Source organism: Anarrhichthys ocellatus, unplaced genomic scaffold, assembly GCF_004355925.1.
Source record: "Anarrhichthys ocellatus isolate YVR2014 unplaced genomic scaffold, GSC_Weel_1.0 scaffold12, whole genome shotgun sequence".
In the NCBI taxonomy this organism is placed as follows: Eukaryota; Metazoa; Chordata; class Actinopteri; order Perciformes; family Anarhichadidae; genus Anarrhichthys; species Anarrhichthys ocellatus.
In genome coordinates, this window is record NW_022280042.1 from 3,485,490 (window position 1) to 3,507,311 (window position 21,822).

Below are 21,822 nucleotides of genomic sequence, written 5' to 3' on the forward strand. Positions count from 1 at the left end.
TCTATATCTATATATATATCTATATATATATATATCTATATATATATATATCTCTATATCTATATCTATATATATTTGGGTATATCCATATTCAAGAAGTCTAGTAGTAGTAGTAACGTCTCTGTGTAGTAAACAACTGTCAAATCAAATAAAGTACACATCAATTATATTTTAACAAATATTATTCTCATTTTTCAAATTTAACTGGATGGATTATAAATAATACATAGAAATACATGAATAAATGTTCTTCTCATTTCAAGCAAAATAACGGCTGGATTAAAAAATAAATTACTTAACGAAATTCATTTTAGCAAAATTATTTTCACTGAATTGCCCTGCAGCTTTAAATTCAGTTCATTCAGGGTGAAGTGAAAAAGCCACAAAATTATATTTTTCTCATCTTCTAAAAAGAGAAATTAGTGTTTGACTGGACAGACTCATATAGGTGAATTCTTCAGAGTCTAATGACTCTGGTCTCTCTGGCCATTTCTCTCTTTTGGAGATCGTCCTATGATTTGACTTTCACAACTCTCACATCAATAAATAGTCCTGCTCTGCTCATATGTCACCATCTCACTCAAGTCAGGAAACTTGTCAGAATACCCATATTTGATTGGCCGAGCTTCATCACGTGATGTGATTCACAACGCATTGGTCAGTGTTTTTCCTGCACCACTGAACAAGTGCCGTAAATGCTGGAATAATTCCGCTGCATAAAAAATGCCCTTCAAAATAAAATCAGATTTTTATTTTTTTTTTGTCAGGCAAAGGCCCGCGACCCACTGAAAACCGGTCCGCGACCCACTTTTGGGTCGCGACCCACCAGTTGAGAATCACTGCTGTAAAGTATGGTGTGTGGGGATATGCAAGTAAAAACTGTGTCCATGCGTGCACGAGCTTGTGTCGTCACGTGCCCCCCCCCCCACCAAAGCAGCAGAGCAGATGTGGGGAAGGACCAGCGGCCACCTCCTTTGCATATTGGGCGCCTTGTTCTACACACTCGGCGACGTTTACCAATCAGGTCGACACATGCAGCAAACCACGCCTACGCGGCAACTCGTGTCGCGCGCGCCTCATCAGCATTGTACTGGCGGCGGAGCAACCAAAAGTTGTCACTATCCTTTTGCCGCTGCTGCATGCTCTGCGGACTCTTTCTGTAATATTTAACTTGGTTAATTCAAGCACGTTTGTCTTTGTAGTGGGTAATAGCGAGCTCGAAAACTGCATTGAAGAAGCTGCAGAGTTCACCAGCTGAAGCCAACTAGCATTACTACCTTTAGTTAAGTTGCTGTCGGGCACCCCGTGGGGTTTAAAGTTCAGCTAACAGTAGCGTCACTGGCTACTAGCAGGTAGTTAGCTCTAGTCACAATGGCAGCTGTGTGTCAGCCACGACGTGCCTTGGTGGAGATACATGCTCCACAGCCCAAAATTGCAGGTAAGTCTGAAACCTGACTGCTTTTAAATTAACGCTGTAAATTGTTGTAACTTTTGTTCTTTGAGCGGGACGCGCCGCTTTGCTATCATGCTAATATTACCACAAGCTCGCGCCCACAGGACAAACATTCGGTCAGCGTAAACTTCCTAAAATGATGATGGTATACAATTTAAATGAACCTTTATTTCCCCAGTAAGTTTAAAAGATGCGCGTTATGCTGTGTCCCAAATATCATTGTAGGTAATATAACAAGAGCCAGTGTAACCCAGTTGATATTGACTGTTTTACAGCTCGAATGAGGAGGTCCTATCTAGAAATTCTGAGTGCTCGGTTAGTTCCATCTCCACTCCCAAGAGGGAGAAACGCAACGACTAACGCAAAGCGTGGGCACTCACGTAAGTACAACTAACGCTGACTGGAGGAAGCAACATGGAAAAAGAAACTAGCAGACGCTACATACCACCTGATGACTAGTGATTACTGAGTTTCTCTTTCCCTTGTTTTCTTATTGTTCTAATATTGTTTTTTGTAATATTGTCTTATGTTTTACAGTGGACTTGTCCATTGGTGGGGTCTGGAGTGGGAGGATAGTGGAGCAATGTGAGAAGATGGACGAGCACCACATCCCTCTCTCCAAACAGCAGCTTGTACAGCTAATTAGATCCCTCATCTTAGTTGAGCAGGTATCCATCCTGGCCCTTTTCAGTGTAATAGTGAGATGAGCTGAATTTTTAGCCAACTCTGAGCCTTCACTACACACAGTGTAATCTGAAGTATTGGTGTGTTGCATTGCGTCCTAGAGCCAAGAGCCCAGGATGCTGGCGTCTGACCTGAAGTATCTTCAAGACGACCTGCAACAAAAGAAAGCCCATGTTTACCGGTCCATACCGTACTCGCGGCTCGGCTCCAACAGGGACGCTCACTGCTACAGAAAAGCATATCCTCACCTGGTGGTGTTCAAAGTGAGTATACATACATGATGACACTTTGTGGAAAACCTGCAGATTTAGTGTGCTTTTATATTGTCCAATTCTATTGTAGGTATGTATTTTATTCTAGACTTTTAAGGAGGAGGCGTGTGCTCTTTAAGCACACCACTGCTGCTCTATTGTTGTGCTTGATGTCTTCATAAAGGGGATTTTGAGTCACTGATGTGTTAAAAACTTGCTCCATAATTTGCCTGGCTCTGTGAGCTTGGTGTTTCATTGTGTAATCCTAAACCGTTGCCTCATTATTCCCCCCCCCCCAGGTTTCCTGTCAGGAGTGGGGCCACGTTCTCCTGAGGAACAAAGAGTGGGATGCCGTGTTGGAGCACACGTTGATGGCGTGGCGCTACACCAGCGAGCTGCCGCAGTGGGATACAGCGAACCACAACGCTCTCAGAGAACAGTGTTACGGCATTTTGGCAGCTCACAGCCTCGCCGCTCTCCAGCACCACCACCCTGGACCCGACAGAGGACGCGAGCTGCTCAGAAGGTACCACTTTTAGTTTTTAAAGGGCCTGTGAACATCCACATCCAGAACCTAAACAATACATGTATTAATATGGTGCATAGTATCCTTTGTCAGATTAGGGGAATACTCGACAAGGAAGTGATCATGTAAACGGCTCAGTTTGGTTGCTGAACCACATGAAACTCAACCTTTTGCTCAGTGTTTTTCTGTCGTGCATCTGGAGGGTCAGAGTGAACCAGATGCTAAGTGTGCACCAATATAGTCACTCTATTTTCCTTTTATTTTGTAGCACTAATAAGATGTGAACTGATCCTTGAACGACCGAGGTCAACTCGGGTCACTGGGGAATTCAGGCTACCTCAAACCTCGCTTTACGCAAATAATTTTCTTTAAAGTCACGTTGACTTTGCTGGCGTGTTGGCAGCTGATTTCCGACTTAAATGTCCTGCTGAATCAATGCCACATGGGCATCCTACTGGAGTCCAGTATTGCCACCTGTTGAATGCAAGTTCTCACCTTTTAGCCTTAGGTTGGTACCCCAACCCCTTGAGTTCACTTTGGGTTGATGGAAGTTCCACTTCCTTTACCACTCAAGTGTTAACTTAGCTCTCACTGCATAGCGTGTTTGTATATGATGCTGATCAGTCCTTTTGAACTATTCTAGCAGCTAAAGATTCAGAGTACTACATCTAAATGATAGTTGCTTACATTCTGAGGTAGCTGCTGAAGTACTCACTAGCTAGGTATTTGCTTTCTCAAATGCTATTCATAGGTTCATGTACAAAATTGACTTGTGTTTTTAGTTGTAGGTTTTGGTAGTCGGCCCCTGAAAACCTAATGTTTCATTGAATTGAGAAGTTATTTATGTCTAACAGAGGACTCTTGTGTTTTTTCTGTCTCTAGGCTAAATATGGCTCAGTTGCAAAGCCAGTCAATTGTGCCGTGTATTCAGGAGTTGCAGAGGATTATGGGATGTGCTGATGTCTCCTCCATGGACACAAAATAACACGAGACGTACCCTCTGACCAGCTGACGACAGTCAAAAGTGTGCTTTGTAGTTGACCTAAATAATTTATATGTGGTACAGGGCCAAAAAACATTTTACGTGTTAGTGTTTGTTTGGAAAAACCACAACAGTATTTGTCCAAAGGGCAGGGTAGCAACTAAAAATGTGAAGGTTTGAAAAGGTAACGAAAACCACCGCCTACATGGTCGAAAATGCAACAAATCCTCAATTTTAATCACAATGTGTTTTTCTGTGGACTGGAAAGTATTGGAGTGCAACATTTGTAGCATAGCACACCTCAAAATGTATTTATTGTTGTTAATGTTATCTTCATATGTTGCCTTACAAAAAACACTTATTTTTAGAGGAACAGTCACATCCTGAGAAATGTTGCGATCAGTTGGTGCTGCCGGATGTATTTATGATGTTTGTATATTTTTAGAACTTTGTTTAGAATCACTTTTGCATTGACCATTGAAATGTTAAAAGTAAGAAATGGCCTTGTTGCTTTATCAGGATATGTGTGTGTATGTGTATGTTACCGTTGACAATACTTGAATACTGTGGCCTTTGCCATCTTTGACTATAGTTGTATGTATGTCGTGTTTATAGAGAACAGGCTGGCACTGATTGCACTGTTGCCATTTGTCCTGAAAACTTGAACATTTTGATAAAAGACTCCCAATTTCATTGAAGTTACTTTGTACTATTGAACAGCGTGCCCATCTGTGTTGTTTGTCTCACTTTGTCCTTGGTTTCTGTATTTAGTCTTCACTGTAAAGCGGCGCATTTTTCCATGTAACCCAACAAACTAGTCTGTTTGCAGCAGACATTTATATTCCTGCTGATGCATAGCTGTGATACTCGGCTACTTGCAGTAAGTTTGTGTTTCACGGTTGCTTTTTGATAAACTTACAGTGACTGTAAAGATCAAACCAGTTAACAGTCTGCTTTAGTCACAACTTCACAAAATGTGTAATTTGCTGATGTGTCCAGATGTCTGCTTCACATTTTGTATCTGATGTCTGTCGGTTCTTTCCAAGCATCACATAGTGAATTATTGTCTGCCTAAAATCATTTTTTTCATATAGTGCATTAGACCAAGAAGACCAGACGTGTGCGTCTCTTGTTTTCATCTTTCTCTTGTCGAGATGGGAATTGCAGCACCACTGGGTGTTTTCTCCCCCAACATCTGTGTGCTGTGGAGTTAGTAAAGCACCTTGATTGGAGGCTGCTGCTTCTTAAAGCTCTGCCATTGTTGTAGATAATGTGATTAATCCATCAATGGTTTAATCATTTGTTCGTTCTGGGCATCGTGTTCGAGCTCTGCTGAGTTACCATTTTGCACCACTAGGTGGAGCCCACGTTGCACTATGTTCCGCTCGTGACTTAACCCGTGGGAGTAATATATATGCCACTGTAGAAACAGCTGTTGCCATGGCACTCTGTAGAGTGAGTATTAAATAATATTTAGGGTTGGAGGTAATGAATGGGACGCTGATGGGGTGAGAAGCTGTGGGCTCGCATGCAGACTTCCTGCTGCAGTTTCTGTCTGAAATAAAGAGTTGGCTGGAGTATTTGATTTTATTCTTTGTTTAGGAAAGCTTATGCTGCACCGTTTAGTTTTCAGTTTTACTTTTAAATAATCAGGATTAATATTGTTTATCGTATCGATTGGTTTTCTAGTTTCATCTATTTTATCAGGGTTTAACTCTTCCCTTAGTTTGTAGAGCTGTCTTTGTAAACTTTGTTTATAGAGTTGCTATATAAATAAAGTATGTGTCTCCGGGGTATTGCAGAGTGGTGCATAGTAATATGTTAATGTGGCCCACCCACTCACAGAGATATAGTGTTAATTTATAATCTGTAAATTGGTTTGGCTTTGCCCACATGTCAGTTTTTCTTGAGATGGACAGAAAAGTTCTTGCTCATTTTCGTTGCCTCTAATTACAGAAATAATAATAATAATGAAATGGCAAATGAAACCACAGTGTCAGTCCAAGCCATCACAATAAATGAGCTTTCATAGCTTGCTTTTAGAGGCAGAAAGAAATGATTTCTGTGATGTCAAAATGACCACTGCAAATTGAACCTTCCTGTCTTTACCTTAACTGTCGTAGAGCTAAAAGCTATTTCACATACGCTAAAGGCATGCCCGGGATCTCACCTGAGTTTAGTCCCGTGCTCTTTAGAGGCCACCAGGAAGCCCTTACTCAAGCTCACTGATCTTTAATTAAGGGGCTCCAAGTAGCGTAGAAGTTAAAATGATATTATTATGACATGGCTGCAAAGAAAAGAAGATAAAAACAACCAATGCATTCCTGCTCCCCTGTGCCTCGGATGTGTTTTTGAGGTTGCCTTCACTACAGCACCGAGATCAGAGAGCTGCCAGCTACAAAGACGGGCCTCCCTGTTTGCCTGCCTCTCTATCGCCGTGGCCCTTTCACAGCGCAGTAAATTCAGTCTTTTGCCTCCAGTGCTCCGTTGTGCACATCCAAAAATTGGCAATCGTTTATGCTGCCGATACATGCGGTCACTGGAGGTTAGCCCTGGAAACAACGGGCAAATATGTCACCATTTTAGTTGCTGATGATGCATTCTTGCATTAATGTTGTAATAATAAACAGGCTTTCATTGTCACGCCTAACCTCACCAACCTTTCACTATCGCTGTGCCAGATCCGGGAACAGCTTCTTTTTGAAAATGCCGATATATGTAACAATTTCGGAGGGCATGGCCACTGACCAATGATGTCGTCCTTCCCTCTCGGGGTGTCATGGAGGACAATGACAACATGTTTTGTCATTTAATTTGGAGGACTTTGTTGTCCACCAGTGGCTCCCTCATCTCAATTAGCTTGTAAATATGACAGTCGCATGGTTTCTCCTGACTTCACAAGTTGACGGTACTGCCTGAATGTACTATTCAAGAATTGACCTGCATGCAGTGGATTAGAGGATACTGAGGGACCCTGAAGAAAACATCTGGTTTAGAGGAGCCTTTGTCGACCCATTACTTTTACAGTGTGCAGTCATAGATTGTGGAATGTGATAGAGGCAGCACCTGAACTGAAACACAGCAAGTGGGTTTGCGTGCCTTCTTAAAGGGTTGTGATAAATTTCAGAAAATAGATGAGGCAGGGTGAAGGTAATTTCATCCCAAAATAGCTCCCGCGATGGATTGTGTTCCTGTGGAATGACTATTCCCTCTCGGTAGAACGTGAGCTTTACGTTGGTGGTTTTGAGTTCATCTTCAGCCATCCAGTAAGGGGCTGATTTACTCCTCAGGGTGCCAGGTGAGTGTAATTAACGGTAATTAACTAGCTGTGAGGATGGAAAGAAGCGCTGTTGAGTCCCACAGTTACAGAAAGCGACTGAGAGTGGGTGAACATAGTGGCTGAGTGTTTGTACATGACTTGAATCGTCTCGCGTAGCTTAACTCCTCTCGTAGACATCTGTACTGACATTCAAACATCTGTCGCTGCAGCCCGGGCAATCGGAGCTGAAGCAGAGTGACGGAGAGCATTCTGATACCATGCAGCCGGAATTGCAATGATAAATCCAAAGAGCCGTGCAGCTGCCGAGGACACTGATAAGAACAGCGAGGACAAAACTTGCTGCCACGGTGCTGGAGATGACCTTTACAGTCCTATTTTCGTAAAGTTTAATTGTGTCTTACAATAGTGGGCTCCTTACACATAGCAACCAGGGCTTTGGTTCAAATTAGCAGAGCTGTGGACCGGTGACGTCTGTTGTTTCATTCCTCAAAAGGATCCCTTGGATATACTGCATATACTATACGTGTTCCCATCTGTGACCAAATACCCCCGACACAGTTATCTCTCTGGAGAAAAATGACACTGATTTATTACAATTAGATTGATTTTGGCTTTTGGATTGGAGAATATTCATAGCCCGTGTTTAAAGCTGCAGGGCTATAGAACACACAAGGGATGGTTGTGTGTTGGAACTTAATTAAAACGGTGTGTGCATTTGTTTGTGCTTATTGTGTCCTGTGTCTAAACTAGTTGATGTACCTTTTTTCACGTCAGCCAGTTTGACAGGTGTAGTTCAAACAGTCATGGCTGCATTCCATTTCGGTGGGGATGTTTCAGGGCCCCGGTGTTGTGCATGCTGGCTCATTGGCTCTGCCATTCCAGTGTGAACACATGTTAGAGATGCTTGTAGGTGGATGGTGTTATCTTCAGACAAAGCCAGGCTAGCTGTTTCCCCTGTTTCCAGTGTTTGTGCTAAGCTAACCAGCTGCTAGTTCCAGCTTCATATTGAATATTGAACACACACGCAAGAGAGGTATCAATCTTTTCATCTACTCGCGGCAAGGAAGCAAATGAGTGTTGGTCCCCCAAAAATGTAAAGTGAAGTATCAACAATATCTTGAATTCCTACTTCATATTAAAATAATCGCTTTCAGATTTCTCCCTCTGGGATTGCAGTATGCGGTTCACGTTTGAAAACTCACATGCAAATATAATCAGAGGCCTCTCTGTCAACTGCACTTCAAAGCTGCACGGCGGGACACTCAAACCACTCATTTCTTTTTTATTTCTTAGCCATTATGCCAATTTCTCTTTGAGATGTTTGAATCTTTGGTGTCAAACGTTATTTTAGCAAGGCTAAAACATTCCATTTCTACTCTTAACAGCGGATATTTTCTGCGGGTGAGCCCGGTAATTCCGGTTGAGAGCAGTTGATTTATTTTTTTTCAGTTACAGAAGAGCGAAGCAATTTTTCCGATGGTAAAAGGTCAAGAGAACTCGGTGAGCTGTTCATATCCTGAAAAGGAGTCCAGTTGGAATCAAAATACACAGGATGTGTAGTTTTGACAGCGACATCCGTCCGTGTTTTGAACAGTCTTTCTGCACAGTGGAGAGATGCAGACAAGATGGTAGCGACAGAGATTAAGGAATTACATGTCACAAAGGTCACAAGTCTGCACTTTAATCCACAGAAAAATCTTCCGCCTCTCCTGAATACGAATTAAGTCGAGGAATTCCATTTGTTTTTTAGCCCAAATCTATTTAAGGTGGGTGAACTTTACATGTTCATGAGGAGGTTTAACTTTTAAAATGGCTGCCTTCTGAGATGGATTGAGCAAAAGTAATCAAATTCCTCGAAGAAAGTTACAATATTCTCTCTATATACATCAATATATTATCTCAACTCTTTTTCATTGTGCTTTAAACTCTGATTTAATAAATGGAGAATAGTTTTTGATTGAACTCTACCTAATGTTCAACCCAGCCTAAGCATATAAAGCGTGTTTGACCACTGACGGAAGAGAGAGCATCGTTCAGTGGGATGTGTTTCTGAGGGGATAAATGACCACCTAATGGCACTGTCGAAACTAATTATATCAAGCTGTTTTAGATGACTCTAAAGTGCTGGGCTCCCACATCTAGTCTCTCAACTGCAGATGAAATGCAGGTTGATTCTGCGTGCCCCCCCCAGGTCATTGGAAGCAGGTGCTCATGAATATAGAGGATGTTAAATATGCGTGAAGTTATTAATTACAAGTCTGGTGTATTTACAAGGTGCTCCCGCATTCTGGCTTTGCTAGTCGGGCACGTCTGTCAATACGTCTCTTCTTCTCCTGCTTGTCTGCGCCGATCGCTTTCTTCCTCCCTCACTCACCCCTCACCCAAAAAGTGGCCAAAAAGTCATTAATGAATTAAAGGATTGTTAGTTTACTGTTGACCTTTATCCGCAACCAGTCTCTGCCCGTCCTCCGCCAACTAATCCTCTCCATTCAAATGCATCATCTTTGTTTTTACACAAGTAAATAAATCCTGTTGTAGACACAATGCCGGCCACAAGTGTTTATATTGAACTGAGTCGATGCCAGTGTTCAGTGCCGCTGTAGTGCAGCATAAGGTGGGTGCACAGATCACCGTCACCATGTGGCTTCAGTCTTTAGCTCACATCAATCATACTTTAGCTGCAGCTGTAATATTAGCATGGCATATCGTTGTAGTGGCAGTACACTGAAGGCAAACCGTTTCCTATAAATATAACTTGTCGGAGGCACAGGTATCCACGGAGGTGTTGCAAAAGTAACATTGTCATCAGACCGGAGATTACATACCTCTGTTCAAGAGTATTGCTCGGAAGATTTGCACATCTCGTACCTGTGCATATATGGTTGAATGCTCTTATAAAGTTAATCGCTTTGGATGAAATGCCAAGTGCAGTAAGATATAGAAACCAAACATGTCGGAAAGCAGGATGATATGTTGATGTTGTTATTTGTGCCTTTTTTTCGGCTTGAGAGCAGACTTTGATTTCATGAATCATTTGGTGTGTGTCTGTGTAAAGAGGAGGGAGGACAGCGTGGTTTTGAGTGCTAGAAATCCCAGCAGCTGGTGGCTTGCATTCATCAACACACCGTCACATCCTAATGCCTTGGCATTAGGTTTCTGAAGGCAAGTTTAAAATCCTGCAATCAGGTTAATTGCTGTATTTGTTACTCATTCAGAGGGAGAATGACATCCACATTTCTGGAAATGAGGTGGAGCCCGGCTGGAGGTGACTGTGTGCATAACTTTATAACTGGTCTAATTAACATTGGCACAGTAGAACTGCTCAGAATTGGCCTTAATGTCAGAAATCACTTGACTTTGTACTGCAGTGGTGAAGTTGCTCGGCGCTCCCATTGACTTCTATGCTTCAGAGGAAATTACTACATGTCACATTTAAAATTCAGCCACAGTGGTTGCTGCCTAATTGCCCCTTTTAAAGTCAAGTTTAGTGTTCTGAGAAAAGCTTTGTCTCAAAGTTCTATTCATACAAACAGTGGGCATGAATGAGGAACAATATTCGAGAACACATCAAAACTCCTGCTGACATCTCCCACTGAAATGCAGCGTATTACCCAAAACATTGCTCTAATAGTTGGAGCTAGACAGGCGAGCGCCTTCACTGTGTCACGTACGTGTGTGAGAGCGAGAGAAAGGCAACAGATATGGACAGCATAATGGCATACGGTGGGGTCTCAAAATGACAGGCGAGCTGCTGACCAGGCCCCCGAGGGGTCCCCGTCCCGGGGTCATGTGTCATTAGCACCTTCTGATTTGGTGGCAGCCTCCGAAACAGCGGTGCTGTTTTCATGGCTGAGTGGAAAGCCTTCGCGGCCGGCGCCTGTCCTCACTTTGCCTCTTTCCAAGGGAATAAGCTCCATCCAGGCAGCATCAGGCAGGCAGAAGATTCCTCCCACTCACTCGGCTGCACAGCCAGATGCTTCTGACGATACGCTCACCTTATCTTGACAAAGTCGACGTTGTCATGAGTGTCAGAAAACCTAAATTTGCAGTGTTAATTTAACTAATTTAATCGGGTTTTAGCACCGCTATATCAGCTGTGCGAATGAACTAAAGGCTTTCTAGTCAATTCTTGAAAATGCTGACTCTGTATATGCACATTACAGACTCTAGACTCCTCAAACATCACAGATTGGGATGCAGCGTTTTGCTGTCCGTCTTTGTCAGTCACAGCCACGGCCCTGTTTAAATTTAGATCAAGAGTCACACTTATAGGCGTGGAAGATCTGGAGTAGAGCTAAATTACTGCCACAGAACCTGAACACAGAAGTGCTGATGGGGCTGGAAGTGAAACACAAAAGTTAGAAAGCTGTCAAGCTCTAAAATAACACAGCGAGCCGGCTGAAAAGATGATTACGGGCAATTATGCAGCGGCAAATGCCCTCCAAGGGGAGTCCTTCCGCATTTCAGAGGTGAGCTGGAATGGACACACAAATAGTGCAGGTTAGCATCTGCTGTGTTTGTGCATGGCAGCTGTCATATCCCACACATAACTACAATTACCTGTAAGTGGGTCTGTGTGATGAAAGCAATAGATGATAGAGGAGTAAGAGCTAACTCACTCCTGCACCATTGGATCATTTATTCAGGCTCTCAGCTCCAGTGTTCAGATATTGTGAACATGTCCATTCATAGTTGAGAGAATCCAATAACATCATTTATAATATTATAAAACTTAGAGGATCATTCTGCATAATGGTGTTACAGAATCATAATCGGACAACTTTTCGCTGAGTATATGTGTGCAAGGAGTTTGTTTTGGAGTCGGCAGAATAAAGGAATAAAAGAATCACGTAAAAATAAGATTAATTAATTTAAGATGAGAGTTAAAAATGTAATAGAAACAGTTATAAATGAAATGTTAAATGCACAGTTTTTTCACAAGAATTATAAACTTGTATGGGAGGCACGTGTATGATATTCTGATCAAGGCGTACCTGGAAGAACAGTCTGAATTTGATCTTAATTAAAACTGAACAAAGAAACCTTTTTATCACAAGTTATAAAAACAGTATATGGATGGCAATACTTCATTCGGGATATAATATTGACCCCACCTGTCTTGCTGTTACAGATATCTTTTGGTGGAGTGTAGTAAAATGATCTCTTTTATCTGCGTCTCTTCTTCTGAACCTTTTTTCAACTCACTTGGAGAATTCATGTCAAACGTTACTTCAGATCGGCCACACAAACTGGCCATTTGTCACCCAAAAAAAGCATCAACATCCACTGCTTTTCCTCTCCCCCGACTGCACCTTTTATCTTTTCAACCGGATTGTGTGTAGCAGCCCTCCCTACACGCCAGTCTTCCTTCCCAGACAGGAAGTCATTACAGGGGCTCTCACCCCATCACAGATGGCCATTTAACACATCGCTGGCAACTGCAAAATGAACCAGGAGTAGCAGCCGCTTGACTAGACCCGGCCGACTTTGCACAAATGTTTATCTCTCACTCACCTGCTGTGCTGGGGTGGGAGGTGCACTTCAACCTTGGCTTAAATTGTTGCTTTATTTATTTATTTCCATTTGTTTTGTCACAGGGAGCCCACACTTCAGTTTGGATTTGTCTTTTTGCGAGCTTGTGCAGTTGCATCGGGATGTTTTTACATAATAAATAAATAAACGTGGGCCGATGGGAGTATGTTGACTACATGTGATTTAATATTCATCAATCTATGTACACAGCAAGACTATAGTTTTAGATTAATCTGTGCATTGTTGGCTGCGATACAGTTGGTCATGTAGTTTAATCAAAGTCATATTGTTGCTATCAGCACTCATAATTATTGTTCCACCATATACGCAGAGTAAAAGTGTTTACCATTTCTACCAGTAGAAATAGTAGCATTATAAGTGTATTAAAACCATAGATTTTGTTACACTTACCTGTGTCTTTGTTAATTATCTAGGTTATCGATACAGATTTATTGAATGCAGTTTATTTCATTTGATGTTGATGGTTAATTTGCAACCTAGTTAGATACATATTTACTTATTTTTATGTCATGGAAGAGTGAGCATGTGTAGTTTATGAAGCAATAAATAATGACTATAAAACAGATATAGTAATAGATAAAACAGACTATCAAAACGTACACAGACCCTTTTATTCCCTCCCTACCAAGCCGAACAAACACCATTTAGCATGCTTTCGAAAGAAACCCATGTTGCTTGGATGAGGACTTCTCCTTTGTTTATTTTCTGATTGGTATCGTTTTTTTCTTTTACTCCAAGGAGCTGGTGCACGGCAGGCATTTTTCCTCAAATCTCCTTTTGCTGCCCTATCGAAATTTGTAACAGCCATATTTGCTCTGTCGAGCTGCCTTAGCCTTCGGTGCGTTTGGAGTTCCATTGGTGATAAAACAGATAAAGCCGACTTGACAAGTTAAAAATGAGAAAGCAATTGTGGCTGACACCCGGGAGACAGCCGTCCACTCTGCCTCTTCCTTCCTCTCCCTTGCTGTGTTCTGTTTGCTCTTGTTCTCTGGAAATGCCTTGCTTGTTATTTACTGTCTACACCGAGTAAAATATTAACGAAGGTACCTCTTGAGGATGTTTGCAAGTGCAGAGAGATACGACTGCAGCCAGGCTATTATCGGGGACAGCCTAAGCAATGAGGAGTGTATACACAGGGCCTCTTCATTAGCCCCCTCCTGTTATTCCAGCACTTGGGATTTAATACAGTATATTCATGTTGACATATGTATCGAGTGTTAGGATGTAAACACATGTCGGAGCAGTCTAATGTCTGTTTCCGTGCGTCTGTTAAACTTTGAGTGCCTGAGGGAATGGCAGTACGTATGGACCAAGCACCTCACCTGTGAAAAAAAAAAGTCAAGGAGAGGGGAGAGAGGGGGTTGATGGAGCAGCGCCGGCAAGGCCGGGCACCTAAATCACGGCTTGGAATGGACCCTTGGCGTGGCGATTGGCTGTCACAGCCACAGATGGAGGACGGCGCCCAGAGGAAAAGGATAAACTGTCTGATAAGCGCACCGTGAGGTACAGGGCTTCTGCTGGCAGACAGGCTCTTGAGAGTGTGTGTGTGTGTGTGTGGGGGTGTGTGTGTGTGTGTGGGGGTGTGTGTGTGTGTGGGGGGGGGGGGGGGGGGGAGAGGAAGAGGGGAGTAGGAAAGGAAAACGAGTCAAGGGGGAACAGGCAACAGATGAATCTCCATCTGTGTTCAGAGGCAAGCAGGGCTAGCAGAGAGAAAACAAGCCAAACAAACACTGAGGTGCGGCTTTGCTCTCACACCTCCCGTGGGCTCACCTTCTCCGTACGGACACTCGAGTGCATTTTGATATTTCCCCTCGCCACAGAGGACGGGACAACATGCTCTGCTGTAATAATGAGCCGGGATGAGTGGCATCAATCAGCTCCTTCAGAAACGGAGAGCAATGCAGCAGCTGTAGTAGCACAGTAGCAACAGCATAGAGCGTATTTAATCCAGTATGAATAGATGAACGAGCAAAGTGCAATGAAAAAATCCTATAAAATGAATGAATATAACTTGTGTCATATTAGTGAAGAGTGGCGGGAATGTGGCCGTTTGAAAATGGGAGTTTATATATATATATATATATGTTTTCCTCACATTGGTGAAATCCCCTGACATCAGTCCAGGCTACAGTACGTGTGTGCGTGCATGTGTGCAGTTCAAGTTGAAAGACAGGCGGTAACGTGTCATTAAAGAAACGCCGTAATGTCTCGTCAGTAACACAAAGGGATCTGTGAATGGATCCAAATACAAATACCTCCCAGATTGGCCGAGTGTTATCTGTTATTCCCACAGCCTGTTTTGGGTTAAGTGGCTTTTCCGCCTAAGTCCGAGCTGTGTGGAGTTGGCTCTTGAAAGATGGTGCTCATGTAGGTGTCCGAGGTGCAGAGCCATCTATTGTTGCTGCATGGGATGAAGTGACCTTAAAGGGTTATTGCCTCCCCGACGATGAGCAAGAAAGAGACAAAATGAAAAAAGAAATAGCAGAAGCTGTTACCTACACTCAATATTTGACTCAATAGTCGTAACCTTTTTGTGCTCAGTGTTTACCAAACATTTATTGGAGACGCTTCATATAGAACTAAACAGTGGTAATAAAGAAAAGGCATTTTTTAATAATATACTGTATATTGGAACAATTATTTTACGGCGTGCAGTGCACAAAATAACACAGAAGAAGTGTGGACTTGAAGAGAGACATAACTGAAATGTGCTGCAACTGATTTTTTAATCTTGCTTTATTTTCTTGTTTCTTGGAATACTCTTTATGTATTTTTACTACTCTCAATATAGCTGAGCATGACGCACGTGCTTCATCAAATCTCATCTTCATTCCACCCAAACGTACTGAAGAGTCTGTTGAGACAAAAGTTTGCCCTCAATTAATCTTGTCATCAAGCCTGACAGACTGCCGGCTAGCACATTTAACAACCTCCACCTTTTATCCAGACAACATTGCATGCTGGGAACATTTCCTGTGGGCGTGTAATTATGTTGACCCTGCATTTTTTTCCTTCTATTTGGGCATTCACTGAGTTACTTGTTTACGACTTAAGAGAGTAACTGCTTAATATTCAGGGCAAGTAGCATCCTCCATAGTGGTGACACAGGACTTTTGCAAATATTCACATTGCAATATGGTCGGAAAAACATCATCAAACAGGGATGTTAGAGGAGCATCACAGGCAGGAACTAACATTCAACAGCCAAGATCTGAGACCTTATTCTTTTAAGATGAAGGCCTAACCCAGAAAACAAACTCAGTTATTTAAAAAAGAGTTCCTAATACCAACACAGCAGCAAGTTAAAGAGTTACCTGCTCCTCAGTAGCAGGTGGGAAGAGGCCAGAGATGAGTTTTCTCAATATGGGGTCCGAGGAATCACGCTCAAGTTCCAAGAGTCATTTACATTCATGATAGAGCTATCTAGTTTGGTTTATTTGACTGTGATTGTGAGGAATCCCAAGTACAGGGAGCATTTACACAACTAATCAAACAGGTTTTGGCAGAGATTGAATGCTATTGCTGCGTTCACGTCATATTGTATATATAAATACATTCTCGTCAATCTTTTACTTGTAATTCCTATAATATCTCCCAAAATAGCCAATTAATGTCAAATGTCCAATCGGCTGGTGTGACTGCTGGGCTTGCAGTGGGGTAACCATATTGAAATAATGCCCCCCACGTCAAAATAATGGGAGAGTTTTCCGTTCTTCATATTATGCTGACATGGTGAGAATGCAGCGTGTACCACAGCTGTCGGCAGTCAGGGCGATAATGGTGAAGTCAGCCGAGTAAGACAGTGAGAGGAGGAAGAGGAGGAGAGAGGAAGTGAAAAGGAAGCAGCTCTTGCTTCTGCTAACTTCGGTGCTACATGATTAGAGTAGTGACGCTACCTCTAAATCCAGACTTCCATTAGACGCTAATACAATCAACGCATTTCAAAGCTCAAAAAGTCCTGTAAAATGAAAAAAAGGGAAAGGGATCAACGTAGTGCGACGGGTTGTAATTGGGGGATTTATAAATCGTTGCACATCACGGCTTTGATTAGATATAACCACGACTAACAGGCAGAAGACCAGACTCTTTACTAAGGACTGTACACTTCTATAGGAACCTAAAAACATTCAGGAGTTCACCTGACAGCTAAATATAGATGACCAATAATGGGGCCCTGCAGCTGGCTCTACAGCAGCTCAGTCTGAAATGCGTACTGGGAAACACGTGGAACCACTGCCTAATCCACGGCTCAAACAATGGTGACAGGAACAAATACATGTGAAAAGACACTCCCAATCAGACCTACTTCCTGTGCTAAATGTCGTCCTCACAGGGGGTTCTTTGTAAGCAAAACGACATTGTCAGTACTCCGCAAGACTTTTTGCTGAGTCACATGCTGACTCTAAAAAAATACTCATTTATTTTGCAACTGAAACAATTTTATCATCAGTCTAGCCAAAAGGAATTTAGTTCCAAAGGCATGTTTCACTAAAACTGAATTAGCCCTCAATGCCCATGGGCTCAAACGACACGTTTAAGCACGAATCCGCACGGTTGAATCCCTATTGTTCTGTCTCAATAGCAGCTAAATGAAGCTTAGCCCCGAGTTCAATCAGGGAGATTGCCTCATTCACAAATCTGTGCCCTCTACTCTGTCATTCAGCACTCATTCCTAATCAGTTCCAGCTACTTCGAGCTAAATTTTCTTCCCATGAACCACAGTCGCACAGCCAGAGATTAGGGTCTGAGACAGAGCTTGATTCCGAGGTGAGGGATCATGCTTTGTATTAGAAGTTTAATGTATCAGTGGCAGGCTGAATCAGTAATGTTAGCCTCTTCTCTGGATAATTGTGTTGCTGGCCACTGGTGAAGACAACTTGAGGGTGAACAATATCGTCCAGGACCATTTAGCGACCTAGCTAACCTAGCAAAGTACCTCGGCATGATGAAAAGTTTCCACCTGCAAACAAAGGTCTGTAAGACACATCAGTTAGTAATCTGTTGTAGGCACTTACAGACTTTTTTTTGTGATACACTAATGCTACATCCACGCTTTGATGCTGGAGAACATGTTTAAAACAAAAGAATAGCCAGCAGTCATTCCCAAATCTCAATCCACACCTGATTCTATGAGCATGAATAATAAGAAAAAAAAGAACAGTGCTTGCAGTTCCTTCGGGTTGCAGTCTTTCATTTTCACAAAACACCAGCAAGGCATCCATTCCGAGCTTTATGCTCATGGGATGAAGGGTTTTCTCCTCCTTTTTTATGCCAGCTGTAGATATTGATAGCAGACAGTTAGAGGCCGCTCACAGTGCCACAGTCTGGACACTTATTCCAGCGTCCCTTGGCTATATTGTACGTTAAAAGATAGGATGTGCAATATTCTCGGACCAAGAAATGAATCCGCAGAGGTTTCTTTGTGGCTTGTCCAGATAATCCTTTTGGTCAAAGAAAAAGAAACCCTTCTGCTTTCGCTCGAGGCGTCGGGGGGGGGGGGGGGATTCTCGGAAGAGGCAGTTTTCATTTCAATTGCGCTCTACACAATTGGTGTACCATGCTCCGATCCAGTTTAGAGATATGGAGTGAATGACTGAGTAGCTCGAGTAGGAAGCACTTCAGGTAAATCGGCAGAAAATCGATTCAAGGATAAACTTTAGTTTTTAGATTCATTGGATTGATATGCTCAGCAATGTCGAGACGAAGGAGGGGAGAAGGGAAGGAAAGGATGTTATTTCAAGCGTCCCTGCTGCAATTTACTGTCCAGGGATGAGTAAATATCTATTTTTCATTATTTAGGTTCCCTCGGGCTGTCAGCATCCAAGCCACTAAGATTTAAACAAAAAAAATATTGTCTGATGTGGTCTGAATGCTGAATAAAACGGAGGCCTTTTCCTTATCAGAGATTTGTTCATGCTGGGGATAGTCTGTGTGTGTGTGTTTATGCTTATGGATATGCATACAGGCGCGCTTGTGTGTGACAAGGCACCAAGTTGCTCTCATTCCTAGAAGCCCCCCAGGCGCTGGGGAGCATCTGCAGCCCTCTCTTTTCCATATGCCCCGTGCCTCTCAGTCTCGCGCAATCATTAATTCAGGGTGATTATGAATTAACAAGCCGCCATCACTCTTCTCCCTGTCAGATCAGCCAGATTTTTCATCCCTTTTTATGATTTCGGCATTAGAAGAGGGCTTATGATTGCATGGGCAAAGCGGTCTCAGGTGGACAGTTTGGCTCGATGATGCTGTGGATACAGTTGCTATAGAGATCCAGGATTTCTTTTCAATTAGAAAAACGTGTTACTTTGATTCTCCCTTTGGAAATTCTCCGCCTGGGTATAGAAGTCGAGGCGGAGTTCAATGCTGTGTGTCATGTAATGATGACAACAAAGTCACCCTAACTTTAGGATGTTCAGGGCACCAAATGTCATGCAGAGAATGTAGTTTTAGTGTAACCGAGTGGGCCAGACGAGCCCAATATTGCTGCTTTGAATTGGTAGAGCTGTAGGTGGTGAACAAATGAATGGAAATGCCAACAGTTTATTTCCCTGACGTATAGTGTGATGTATACACTCCCAAAGTTTGTGAAGCTGTGATGGAAATCCTCCCCAGGTGGCAAAGAGAACAGACCTCCCTTGAGCGCGGGGGGTCTGTTGCTCAGAGACACACAAGAACCGGACAGATGCTCGCCAACATGGGGGCCTGAGCACAGCATCCTCCAGTTGAAGGGCGGTCTCTTTAATCACCATGACACCCTGCTGCTCTGTTGTTTTGGCAAAACAACGGTGAAGCAAACAGACAGAGCAAACTTGATTAGATATGTTCTGTTGGGAGTGAGATTTACAAGCTTCAAGCTGCTTTTTTTGTGTGGGGATGTCTGACTCCGACGATCGATCACAGGACACAATAGGGATTTTAAGTTTTTTGAATAATCACAGGATCTAATGAATTTACCAACCAAAATAAGTGTATTCATATTTTTAGATTCAACACCTACATGCATTCCTGTTTTTCCAATAACAGCATTTTATTATTTTTTTCTGCTTGTTTGTTTACTGATTGTGCAAAAGTTACAGCAATGTAAATAAGTAATAGTACAGTCTACAGTTCAGCCTACCATACAATCTTGTTGTTGACCTACCGTTTTTTGTTGCGTTGTCGCCATCTGCTGGACTTGACCAGTAGAGCTATATCCGGCTACTATTGTGCTCATGGCTTTGTATGTCCTACGAGGCTACAGTAATGCGGTTGTGTACAGTCGGAGCTCAAACCTTGTCCCCGTATTCTCAAACCAAATATGATAGTATTTAAATGCTTAATTCAACTGACCTGTAGGTGAATTTACATTTTAATAAACTTTGATTCACTTCTCGACTCTGAATCAAGCGTTATAGCTGGTGGGGCGCGCGCTATGGACGCTGCACCCGCTTTTGGCCAGCTGCAATGTCATTACACTAATTAGTGTTGACAGAAGGTGGCTTCTGCAAAGTTTTGCAATATAATATGAGAAACACGAGCGTTTGGCGGATTCTTTCACCAGAAAACTGGCAAAGAGCTTTTGCCAAGACTCGGAGGAAAATATATATATTTGTTTGCGACGCAAATTTCAACACAACTGGATAGAAAACAAACCGGAATGGCAACAGTGCATATAGGCGATGACGGGACGGGACGGCTCTGATTGGTATTCACGAAGCTCCTCAACAGGTGAGTTTTTACAAAATTAAATGGCAGCTATAACATTTGTAACTGTTATATTGTAGCCTATTGTTGCAGCTGGCTAACTGTTGGTGCGCACTTCATGTTTCACAGCTAAACTCAGCTTGTCCATTTGTCATTAACCGGCTCCTCGCTCCCACGAGTAGCAGCCTATGCTAGGCTACATACAGGAGTTTGTTTTACCAGGTGTGGTAATTATGCGTCAGAACAGACGCGCGCTCCGTTTGCGTTCTTCTTGTACTGGACTTGGAGGAAGTTTGAATCTCTAGGACCATTACATCATCGTGACGTCATTCGAATTTTGAATTGGTGCCAATTCAAGTTCATGGCAAGTTCCACTGTAGCCAATCATATGTGTTTATATGATGCATTCTCTCTCAATCGACCGGTTGACTGCAATCTTTGTCCTTAATTATTTTAAACTTTCCGCCCAAGCAAAAGAATGACAGACAAGGGACTGGTAACAAGTAAAGCAGCCCTGTATTGGAAGTTATTATTGGACCAAGTATTTGTTGTTTTAGCATTGTTATATTCGAGATGAGAATAGAATAAATATTTGAAGTGTTATCTTCCCTCTGGGGGGATTTTATAATCTCAACAGAATGTTCTTGACCTTTCAAGTAGTGCATGTCGGGTCTGAGGCGCCTTGCTTGCTCAGTTCCTTTCCCGATGAAAATGCCTCTTGGTTAGGGAGATAGATATTTGAAAACTCATGTGAGGAATAGATTCATTGTTTTCAAAAAGTTTGTAGCGATAGACCTGCTTGCCCTCTGCAACACATCTGGCCACATCTGCAGGATTTTCTTCAGCACACGTCCAGCCCCTGCAATCCACTGCATCGAGCCTGCACCGTTAAAGGTTTTTTTTTCGGAAGGGGGTCTAAGGACGGAGGGTGCCATACATGTACAGATTTTAAAGCCCCTTGATGCAAATTTGTAATATGGGGCTATATAAATACAAATTATTCAACTTGCCCGTCTGCTGTCAATCTGTAACCTGAGCCATGCACCATTCACATTTCACAGAACGATTTATGTTTGAGAAAGATTCCAATAAATGGTGTTTGAGTGTGGCAGTTTGGTGCTTTTGTGGACAAACAGTAGATTGTCCCGCACATTACAATCTGCACACACACACACACACACACACACACACACACACACACACACACACACACACAGCAAAGAGGAAAGGGGAGAAAATAAAAAAAATCTGTGAACCAACATCTGCTGTTGGTCTGATGGGACAGAGCCAGCCCGCCCTGTGCAGACCTCTATTACCAGGTGTGGATGATGCCAGAAGGCTCTGTGAAATGAAGTCATGTTCATGTGTATGCTGATGGTTATACTTTTTGGTTAATAATTTCCCACAGACCTC

General features: G+C 42.7%; 1 protein-coding gene across 1 annotated transcript; it reads left to right on the forward strand.

Annotated features, from left to right (window-relative positions):
- The first annotated feature begins 970 nt into the window (after positions 1–970).
- LOC116386195 (uncharacterized) lies at positions 971–5,003 on the forward strand. The gene is made up of 6 exons (XM_031852230.1): positions 971–1,438; positions 1,729–1,833; positions 1,991–2,121; positions 2,239–2,400; positions 2,688–2,914; positions 3,797–5,003. The coding sequence occupies exons 1-6, from the start codon at positions 1,372–1,374 to the stop codon at positions 3,897–3,899; spliced, it is 795 nt and encodes a 264-aa protein (XP_031708090.1). The 5' UTR covers positions 971–1,371; the 3' UTR covers positions 3,900–5,003.
- The last annotated feature ends 16,819 nt before the right edge of the window (positions 5,004–21,822 follow it).